The sequence below is a fragment of the Podarcis filfolensis genome, assembly GCF_964270895.1.
Source record: "Podarcis filfolensis genome assembly, chromosome: 7".
NCBI classification, from domain to species: Eukaryota; Metazoa; Chordata; class Lepidosauria; order Squamata; family Lacertidae; genus Podarcis; species Podarcis filfolensis.
The window spans coordinates 70,700,720-70,711,977 of record NC_139603.1 but is presented as its reverse complement, the minus strand read 5'-3'; the positions used below and the strand labels follow the sequence as shown (position 1 = coordinate 70,711,977).

At 39.2% G+C, this 11,258-nt stretch overlaps 1 protein-coding gene across 3 annotated transcripts in view; it reads right to left on the bottom strand.

Annotated features, from left to right (window-relative positions):
* Positions 1–3,656: 3,656 nt before the first annotated feature.
* Positions 3,657–11,258, bottom strand: part of OXR1 (oxidation resistance 1) — a 207,585-nt gene continuing 199,983 nt past the window's right edge. For 2 of the 3 annotated variants that reach the window (XM_083622051.1, XM_083622052.1), the window contains one exon: positions 9,577–10,462. In XM_083622051.1, the coding sequence (XP_083478177.1) occupies positions 9,736–10,462 (727 nt within the window). In that variant the 3' untranslated portion in view covers positions 9,577–9,735. Of the gene's footprint in view, positions 4,644–5,015; positions 6,922–7,654; positions 7,821–9,576; positions 10,463–11,258 lie in introns of those variants that run through there. The other variant, XR_014549941.1, reaches the window with a different exon arrangement.

Below are 11,258 nucleotides of genomic sequence, written 5' to 3'. Positions count from 1 at the left end.
ATAGTGCCATCAATAATAACATTTTGAAATATTTTGAGAGGGGGGAACCTTGGGCACCTGAGACTAGAAGTAAAGCATTACAGACACAAACATGTATATTATGCACACCCTGTAACTCAGTCTCATAGACACACACAGTATACCCTATGCAAACTGATTGTATATGCCGTATACAGTCTGTATATGCGGTAACATATAATAGTACAGTGGTACCTCGGGTTAAGTACTTAATTCGTTCCAGAGGTCCATTCTTAACCTGAAACTGTTCTTAACCTAAAGCACCACTTTAGCTAATGGGGTCTCCTGCTGCTGCCACGCCACCGGAGCACGATTTCTGTTCTCATCCTGAAGCAAAGTTCTTAACCCGAGGTACTATTTCTGGGTTACTGGAGTCTGTAACCTGAAGCGTATGTAACCTGAAGTGTATGTAACCCGAGGTACCACTGTACTACAAACATGTTTCACAAAGTAGCAATTTCACAGAGTTCTCATTACTCTAGCTTAAACATCTATGAAGAAAGTGATAATATGCCTCTATAAGCCCTGAAAAAGAATTATGCAGCATAGGAAGTGTACCTTCCCACATCCCGATAATGTTTATAAAGATGTCTAGTTGAAGGGGCACAAGCAAGATTTGTACTGATAAAAAATTTATTACACGAGCAGCACAGATTTTATACAAATCCCTATTTAAACAATGTATCATGTTCTTTGTTCACGGAAATGAATCACATTTTGGCCTTACAACAATAGTTAGGCAATAATAATAATAATAATAATAATAATAATAATAATAATAATAATTGTCTGATGCCACCCAGTACGTTTCATCTGCAGCTGGGGTTTCCCCAGATTGCTGGACAGGGTGAGAAATATAGACAGGTGAACAAAGGATTTAAGTCACCACAAAACTCAAACCTTTGCACTACAGCAAATTCCCTAGGTACATTTCTTTATTTCATATGAAATAATTTAAACTGTGCAATGACAAACCTACTCACATAAATTAGCTTTGGTTGCTACGTGGAAAATATGTATATTCTCCTTTCCCTCTGTTGCATGTGGAGAGAAGAGACGAGACGTGCTATGCTCTGGTCTGCCACACACCCCTTACATTTCACAATCGTTCCTCAGAGGCAGAGAGTTATAGACTTTTCCTAGCTGGCCTGAGGTCCTGCAATATACAGGCTTTTCCTCTACACACCCATCTTGGCAGGTATTTTGCTGGCTTTGTAGATGAAGATTAGATGGAAAAACCTGATCACCTTCCTGTCAGACAATCCTGACTGGAAAGCATCATCTGTACAATGAATTCAAAATTGGAAGGATGACAGAAAGAGCTAAAAGGTGCATGCGGTGCAAACAGGATGTTATTGGATAGCAACAGCATCACTGTGTGTGTGTTCCCCATAACCATGTGAAGCAAGACATAGCTGACTTCCCTTGCGAAGCATAAAGTTGTTGGGGGTGTCTGTCTCTCCAGTTCTGTGTTATGCCACACTGCCTATGGGAGCCATCCTGCATTATGCCACACCTTCCCCATGGCAGTGAGTATGTGACTGGCATTCCCAGTACACTCGGAAAATTGAAATGTGCCAACTAGTCCAAAAGGTTTGGCAACCCTGAGCTAGGGAGTTAAGCATTCACTCTCACAAGATGCAGTGGTGGCCCACAACTTACCGTATATACTTGAGTATAAGCTGATCCGAATATAAGCTGAGGCACCTAATTTTAGCACAAAAAACTGGGAAAACTTATTGACTCAAGTATAAGCCAGTTCACCACACCACAAACCTGGTGGTGGCGGCAGCGGCAGAGGAAGAACAAACAGCCCGAAAGGGCTGCTTTTGGGCTGCTCGTTCCTCCTCCTCTGCCAACAGCAGCAAAGGCGGAGGAGGAGGAAGGAGCAGCCCAAAAGGACCCTCACTCAAATATAAGCCAAGGGGGCATTTTCAGTATAAAATTGCTGAAAAAGTCGGCTCATACTCGAGTATATACGGTATTTTATTTATCATATCTATATCTATTGGCCTTCTTTCTAAAGGAGCCCTGAGCAGCAGTTTGGATGACTTTAAAAGAAGATTAGACAAAGTCATGAAGGCTGGCTATATTCTTTCTCCACTGTCAGAAATCAAGTGCTTTTGAATACCAATTGATGAGAACACTATTTGTGGTTCTGGGCTTTCCATGGGTATATGGTGTGAGAACAGGTTGCTGGACTAGACAGACCTTTGATCTGAATCAGCAGGGCTCTTATCTTCTTATGTAAAGGTAACTTCTATCATCAGGTTACAGGCAAGAGCCACATACTAATGTTCCACTAGTGTTAGTAGTCTATATTTACAAAACCTAAGTTGTTTTTATAAAAACATCATGTTGCATATTTCAACATGGCTAATCTCAAATCGATGATAACATATGGGCCTCTGGGGGAAGTTATTTTGTTCTAGTTTGTTACAAAAGCTACTTCAGGATTACAGATGCCAAGTTATTTCAGCTGTGTGCAATGCACCTTGAAATGATTCATGTATTTTGCTATTCCCTTGATACAGGATAGGTAGCAAAGTTGTTAGGAAGAATCACTAAAAAGGGAACACAAACTGAGAGGAAGAAACTAAGAATTTAGTTTTTACAGTACTGTAGTTTCAAATTCTTCTAATGACCAGCTGGGGTGAAAAAAGTTCAAGAGGAGAAACCAAAAGTTGGTGGCCTCTCAACTGCACCAGGAGAGACCACTTGCATCCCTTCTCTTCTGTCCTCTATCACAGCCTGATATAATAGGTACTGCAAAGTGGCTGTTGAGGGAGGTTGATGATGATGATGATGATAATAATAGTAATAATAATAATAATTTATTATTTGTACCCCGCCCATCTGGCTGGGTTTCCCCAGCCACTCTGGGCGGCTTCCAACAAAGATGAAAGATACACTAAAATGTCACACATTAAAAACTTCCCTGAACAGGGCGGCCTTAAGATATAATGGCTGCTGTCAGGTGACAGTTCTGCCAGGTGCTGCCAGGTGCTTTATAGGAATATTTAAATCAGCACAGTATGAAAAAAGTATTTGATTTGTCTCTCGCAAACACAATCATATGTAGCAGTACACCTAGGGAGAGCAATAATATGAAGTTGACTGTTATGACAACATGTCATCTTACAAGGCGTACACTCTTTTTAAATGTCAATTTTGCCCTCAAAATTGATATATGACAATGAATGGTTTACAACCTACATATGCACATTCCCAAAAAAAAAAAAATCCTGCCTCTTGTCAAAAGTTATTTTGACCTTGATATCTTTAACTTTGACATAACAAGCAGGGAGACTTGCAGAGCCTTTGAATTCTCATAGCCATGAAGATGAATGTAAAGAGAACAAAATAAAAACAGTATTTAGAGACTGCAGAATCTTATTTCAAGGCTTATTAAAGAAAGGTGGGGGAAAGTTTCACGGTTTATTAGTAACGGGAATTAGTCCAAATATTGGAAAGAATCCAAATCCTAATATTTTCAATAAGCATTACACCTTCTATTTGTATCAATACAGGATGTGGTTTCTTCGAAACAGCTTCCAATAGAACTGGACACAGGTCAAGAAGATTTATTCTACTGCAGCTTAGAAATACCTTTTGCAGGTTTTTTTTTGGGGGGGGGGTTAGGTTAGTGTGCAGGTGTTACTGGAACTGGAGGGCCTGCGCTAGAAACTGTAATACAGGTGACCTTCTCTCAAGGGTTGTATTGAGAGAAGTTGTATTGTTGTATACCAACCTCGGAACACGGTGAAGTGCCCCCAATTTTTTTTTTTTAATAATTTGGCATAATATTTGAATTGTTTGATTATTGAATAATATGTATAATTCAGAATATATGATGTGGTTTGATTGGATTGTTAAAATGGAAAATTTAATAAATAGAATTATAAAAAGAGAAAGATAAGTTGTATTGTGCTGGCAGGAGGGGCAGTCCATAAGTTAATGGCTCCTCCTATGTAGAAAAATATATCGCATCTGATGTTAAACAGAAAACAATCTGAACAGGTATTTGCATTGGAAAGACAGTTCCAACAAGCTTACAGTCATTCACCTTTTTACTATTTACCTCACCCGCCAGCTTCATGCATTAGCAATTTTGTGTTGAAATAGGCAATGCATGCACATTTGTTAACTGTCTTACACAAAACTGAATTTCTTTAAAAAAAGTTTGTGTTACTGTATGTATATCACATACAAACCTAACTGTTAAACTAACAAACCACACTCTTACAAACGGCAGTAAGCACTCCAGTTGAATTCCTATTTTTTTTAAAAAGACTTGACAGTACAAACCTATGCATGTGTTTAGAGAGGCTTACTCCAGTGAGTGTGCATGGGAATGCAGCCAGAGATGGTAAAGATGTAATCTGGTACCTTTCTGTAGGGGTAAAATGCTGCTTTGATCAGTGTTATATATCACTAAAGTCCTTCTTCCTTTTTTCCATCTGGAAAGTGCTGAAGTGTAAATTGGGTGAATTTACAAGATAAACTAAGGACTTGATATACTGAGAAGTAAATGGTAAACTTGGGGACCAGAAAACAAATGTTCTGTACATCAAAATAATTTAGCCCAGAACTGTATGTTGCTGCCCTCATAGCTGAAAGCAGACCTTTTTTTCTAGAATAAAGGTAAAGGTAAAGGTACCCCTGCCCGTACGGGCCAGTCTTGCCAGACTCTGGGGTTGCGCACCCATCTCGCTTAAGAGGCCGGGGCCAGCGCTGTCCGAAGACACTTGCGGGTCACGTGGCCAGCGTGACAAGCTGCATCTGGCGAGCCAGCGTAGCACACGGAAACGCCATTTACCTTCCTGCCAGTAAGCGGTCCCTATTTATCTACTTGCACCCGAGGGTGCTTTCGAACTGCTAGGTTGGCAGGCGCTGGGACCGAGCAACGGGAGCGCACCCCGCCGCGGGGATTCGAACCGCCGACCTGACGATCGGCAAGTCCTAGGCGCTGAGGTTTTACCCACAGCGCCACCCACGTCCCTTTTTTTCTAGAATAAGTTTAATTAAAAAACAACAACACAGAGACCAGAAAACCCCCCCCACACACACACAAAAACTCCAAACCCCATAAAACACTTAAAGAGTAACAGAGGCATTAAAATGTCTATCATCAACAATACTGTTCAGCTGTTTCTACCTTTAACACCAGATATGCAAAGGATCAGCACTAGCTTTTCTGCATTTTTCTCTCTCAACAATCCACAGCTTTACACCAGCAATATCTGAGTAGGTAACTTACAGAATGCCCCCACACACTAGGGAATTAATATAGCTGTTTCACTACACAAACTAAATCAAAGACAGGCATACTCTTCCAGTAGCAATAACCTACTGCTGGCAAGAAAGCCATGAAATGGTTGACTTCAGGAATCTTTGTCCTGAAAGCTCCTGTAAGAACAGCAGAGTATACTAAAAATGGATATAACAATGGTCACTTGCGTTCCAAGAGAGCAACTCAGTTTTCATTATTTCAATGTCCAAACCATAACTTCCTCTGCTTTTTATGCTCCTTCCCTTTAAAATGAATCTCAAAAGACTGCTAAGACGAGATTCTGATCTCTCAGAAAAGAAAGCGCATGGACTAAAAGCATTAACCTTTGTAAACTGACTTTTGCTAGGATATTCATGAAACGCTCTCAGTAATCACTGAATTCCCATAACAAAAAGTATATAACTATATACCTATTATATGAAAATTTTATTTTAAGTCTATTTTAGATTCATAAAATGGCAATATCAAATTACTGTAAAACAAATGTACATTAAAGAAACGATCAATAAAGCAGAATTCATTGTTTTCTATTCCAGAGGTGCTTAATTTTATATGTAATCTGTTTCTGCACAGATGTCACATTAAAATTCACTCATATTTTCCTGTCTTGATTTCGCAACTAATAAAAAAATACAGCAGATTCTGATTCAAATCCAGGAGTAACACACTGTAACGTTTAGAATCAAGACCAGCAACTGGAACATCTACAACAGCTACAAAATATGAACCAAGCAAGTCTTCATGAGCACAACAAGTGTACACTGAGTCACATAATATTATGGAGTACATAAGTGCGTGTGTTTAGGAACACCAGCACACAACTAAAATAACATGTTAAGCGTATGTACATAAATACATACATACATTATACTAGAAACTAAGCCCGGGCAACACGAACATTTGGCTTATTACATGTACAAATTAACATGCAGGTCTATTTTTCCTTTCGCAAAACAGTACAAAACTGCATATATCTTTTGCAAGGTAGCAACTGTTCGAGCCAAAAGCTCATCGGTTTCTTTAGCAATGAACAAATGTAATGGTAATCTGACAGAACTTTTCAAACTGGGAAAAGAAGCAGGGTGAGGAGTGGGAAGTGATTGAGATAAGTAAAATAGTGTGGGGTGGGCTCAATTCCTTCTCAACAAGCTTGCAATTCATGGAGAAGAAAAGCTGCTGGGAATGAAAGTCTGATAAGGAATATGTTTTACGCTTTCCCTTCTCCGATTGCAAATTACCTCTCTCCAAAATGGCTTTTCCAATTTAAACAGAGTCAGACTACATGTTATATACACACCTGCATGTAACAGTAGTTTGGCTCAAAATGCACCCTAAAAATAGAGATTGCATTAAAAAAATCTAATTTATATTTATATTCTTCATATAGAAAGTTGAAATCTTTCAAACAAAAGCTAGGTCTTCCAGTCATTAAGAAATCTTTAAAATCACTTACCTCCCACTCCTTAGCAGCTGCTTCATTAATTGAATCTTCACTGGCTTCAGACTCAAATTTTTTTACAACCATAAACCCAGGCTCTCTACTTATCTCCTCTGTTTCTGTATATATTTCTGGACTCCACTGAACAAAAAAGGCATACAGATGCTCAGTCCTTTCAGAGAGCAAAAGAGAAAAATAGTTACTGAACTTTCAAACTTACAAAGACCTATACATGTTTCAAATTTCTTCTAAACACCTTTCTACTGTTGTTTATTCACCATTCTCTTTGAAAAGAACTTGAGTGAATGTTCATTACAATTTTCAATAATGTATTCCAATGAAAATGTAGAATACAATCACTCAGAAGCATAAAAAGGGCCTACTAATTTTTCTGGAAAACTATTGTATTGTACTTCATTCTTTCCTCACTCATCCCTAAATAAAGCTAGTAGTATCAAGAGCCATATTTCAATTGTTTACAGGCATATTGACTAGTAGACACTGAAAGCCTTATCCATGAATTTGCCTAAACAAATTTTAAGCCATCAGCACAACTTGCGACAGTGAAGTCCATAAATTAAGAATGTGTCTTTCTCAGGCATCAACAATATTGGGGAAGCCCAGGTAAGCCCTGCCTTGCATAATCGGTCACAAGATGTGGTGTGCACACATCATTTTAATGGCAATGCCCATTAACTTTTTTGGGGGTGGTCCCCTCAAATATTTTATTGGAGGGATCAAAGGGACCTCAGCCCCTACAAGTTGGCTCCTATGAGCTGAAGACTTTCAGAGTCTGGTAGAAAAATAGTTTGGTATACTGAAAGAAAGCAACAATTGTTAAGCTGAAAAGTGACAAGGCACTCCTTTATGATGGCTATATTTACAGAAAAGCGTTCCCATCTTACCTTTCTTGCGGCACAGCAAACCAGTACTCATGTTTCTTATCTCTCTGTGCATACTGTTGCATGGATGCACTTGCCTGTGATACAAATGTTTTTCTCATTGGCTTGCCAACTCTGAGACATAAGAACTTGTGTAATCGATGTCTTCTCTTCTCCTTCGTTAGAGAACCTTTCATTAAAGACGATATTAAATGTCAGATCTTTCTTGGCAAGTTTGATCAGGTAGTTTACTAATGCAGCAAAAGCAACATGGGAGGCAGCAGTCGCGAGTTACTGGTCTGTGCAGCCACAGTAGGTGCTGTGATTCTCCAGCAGTTTGACTTCACCCCCGGAGGCACACTCCATTGTATCTTGAGTCAGACTGATGCCAACAACTTATAAATCTCTCTAAAAGGTAAAGGTAAAGGAACCCCTGACCATTAGGTCCAGTCGTGACCAACTCTAGGGTTGCGGTGCTCATCTCGCTTTATTGGCTGAGGGAGCCAGCTCTGCTTTTATGCAACTGCATGCTGGATAACCCCTCTCCCCCTAAATGTGCCCTTCCAGTTCCTGTGGTAATTGCATTCAGTCAAAAAATATGTATACCCTTTCCAGTTGCTCTCTTTTCTCATAGCTTGAACTCACCCAATAAAGAGTCATTTTCTCCTCATCTGTGCAACTAAAATCCTGGTTAATCTCTTATTGTGTCTTGAGTTTCTCAGTGTTCTTTTCTTACAAACACTTTGTACTGTATCCTGAAATCTGCTGTCTGTCTTTTTAAATACTTCCCCCCCTCCCTTTTCACAGGATTCCCCATTTCATCTATTGAAACTCCTTTAAATGCTTTTCTTCTCTATCTGAACTGTCCTCATTACGTTATCTCTGTGCACTCTTTCATTCTTCCAAAACTAACCTTTGAAAACTGACTTTGGTGTATAAGCCCACTATAGATTGGAATCCAAGTACCTGAAAGAGCATCTTTCTCCCTACCAGATCAGGCCTTAAGGGCTGCAGGAGATGGCCTGGCTGTAATTCCATCAAAAGCCACAGTAGTATGATGACACAGGGCAACATCTTCTCTCTTATGGCATTCCTTTCCATTGGAGATACAGTTGTCCAACAGCTTTGCATGTAAATACATATTTTGGCTAGGCCAATGAATTACCTTTTTGCTGCTTTCATTATTGTTGTGGGTATGGATTTTACACTATGGAAGTTTACCATCATAAATAGTTGACTTTATCTACTTAGGTTGAGACTTTTATTCTAGTATGGCCTTTTATTGTCTAGCATGGCCTTTTATTCTAGTATGGCTTTTTTATTTATGATTTTTATTGTCTAGTATGACTAGGCAAAAACAATAAGTGACTGTTGCATCTGAAACAAAAGGGTTATAAATTTTAAGGCACATAACAGTGTCTTCTATTAGCAGTGGGGAACTTGGTGGCCTCTACATGTTGTTGGACTCCAAATCTCATCATCCCCAGTCAGCATGACCATGGGTCAGGGATCATAAGAATATAAGCAGAGCCTGCAGGATCAGGCCAGTGGGCCATCTAGCCCAGCATCCTGTTCTCACAATGGCCAACCAAATGTCTGTGGGAAAATCCATGTTAGATAAAGCTACTTGTTGTTCTCAGAAAATTAATGTATTAAAAGCATTTCTCTTCCACCTTTCCATTAAAGGATCCCCAAGTGTTTCATGCAAAGAATGTTACATGAGAAAAATGCTAAATGTTTCCTTAACTGGCATACCTGTTGCTCATAATCTACAAACTGTGTTCTGAATGCAAACGTGGTAAATACTTCCAAGACACATTTTATCACTAACAACGGGAGCTATTCAATGATGTGTGATAAGGTTACCTCAAATAACAAGATGCTAAAAAACCTACTTTGTGTTCATTTAATTATTTGTTTAATAACAAAGAAACTTATGACACAAATTTATATTTAATCATCTTTAATGTAGGCATAAGTAATTCTTCCAGCTATGACAACTACTTCTCTTCATCTGCCAGTGGACTAAGCTGGTATAGGAATGGGCTATATTTTCCAGCCACACCACTGCTAAAAATATATACATATTATACTCTAATATTTACTTACTTACCTTCTATTGTTCCATCAGCTATTGCTACTTTGTGCTTCATTTCCTTATGTGCATCTTGGTGCATGTTGTCCCTTTGTTGTTTAGTTTGTTGCATAGTATGGCTCTTCCAAAGTTTCCGCAGCATATCAATATCTGTCTCAGAATCTTGAGTTGGCTCTTTCACAAGTTGCCCCTTATTTGTAGAATCCCTTTTAGAATCATTTTCTTCAGAATGCAAACACTCCTCACCTTCTGGTACATTTTCCTGATCTGTGCCATGCGGTGTCTCTTGAGCATCAGCAGTAGTTCCCTCTACAGTGTCTTGTACTTCTTTTAGTGTTGTGTCTGCCGATTCTGAACCCACAGTATCGCTAACAGACTTGCTGCAGTCATTCAAAGGATGTTCTAGACTGGAGTTTACATTACCAAGTACATTGGCAGAATCTGAAATAGCTGTTACATGTTCTGTGGCAGTCTGATTTACTGTTTGGACAGATTCTGATGAGGCTCCAGAAGATTTGTCTTGCCGAAGTTCATCCGAAGAAACAAGCTCCTCCCTTATCGGAGAGAGTTCTGATTCAGTGAACACATCTTCCGAAAGAGACTCCTCTGTGCTCCTCGGAGCAGTGCTGGCACTATCATTCCCTGTATCTCGCATCCTTGAGTCCATTTCATCAGTATTGCTTCTTGCGATTTTCCTGAAATGGTAGAGATCTTTTACAGACAATTGATCCACATCACTAAAAGAAAAGGAAAAAAAAAGGGGGGGAGCTTTATGTTATAATCTAATAAGCTAGACAACACCTATGTTTTTACTAGCCACATTTTAATTGTGTAAGTTGGGAGGCTTATTGCATATGACTCTCCATCAAACTCAATTCCACAATGTACCTGATTAGCTTCTTGCTTTATGGCAGATGGATGGATGGACCAGATACGCCTTATATTTAAGCACAACCCTGAGATTAATGCTCTACCTACTGAGCTATCCCTCTTGTTTATTTGATGGTTATAAACATTTGAGAGGTTGAAATAGATGCAATTCCATGTTCTCCAGTTCTGAATTTTGCACAATAAATGGTTTAAACCAAGGATGTCCAACAGGTTGATCAGGATTGACTGGTCGATCCCTGGGAGTTTCTGGCAGAACCCCCCAAAAACAGAACTGTCCTCCCTAAAAAGCTCAACAACTTTGGCCTGAAACCTCCCCCCCCAAAAAAGGGGTAGATCACTGCCATTTTTTCCCCTGTGAGTAGATCGCAGTCTCTTGGGAGTTGGACATCCCTGGTTTAAACAAACCATTTTTTGTACAAAGTACCATGAATCCAGTATTTTAAAATGAGGCAAGCAGTTGCTGATTGGAAAGAGATATTCTATACTACAGTGATAAACACGTTATATTACAATTGCAAATACAAAACGGATTGACATCTTGTTAAACAGTATATTATAAAACTGAATACAAATGTTCAAATGAAAAATAACAATGCTGACGTGATGCTGAAGATAAGAAGATGCAAAACTGTTTCTGCTTTA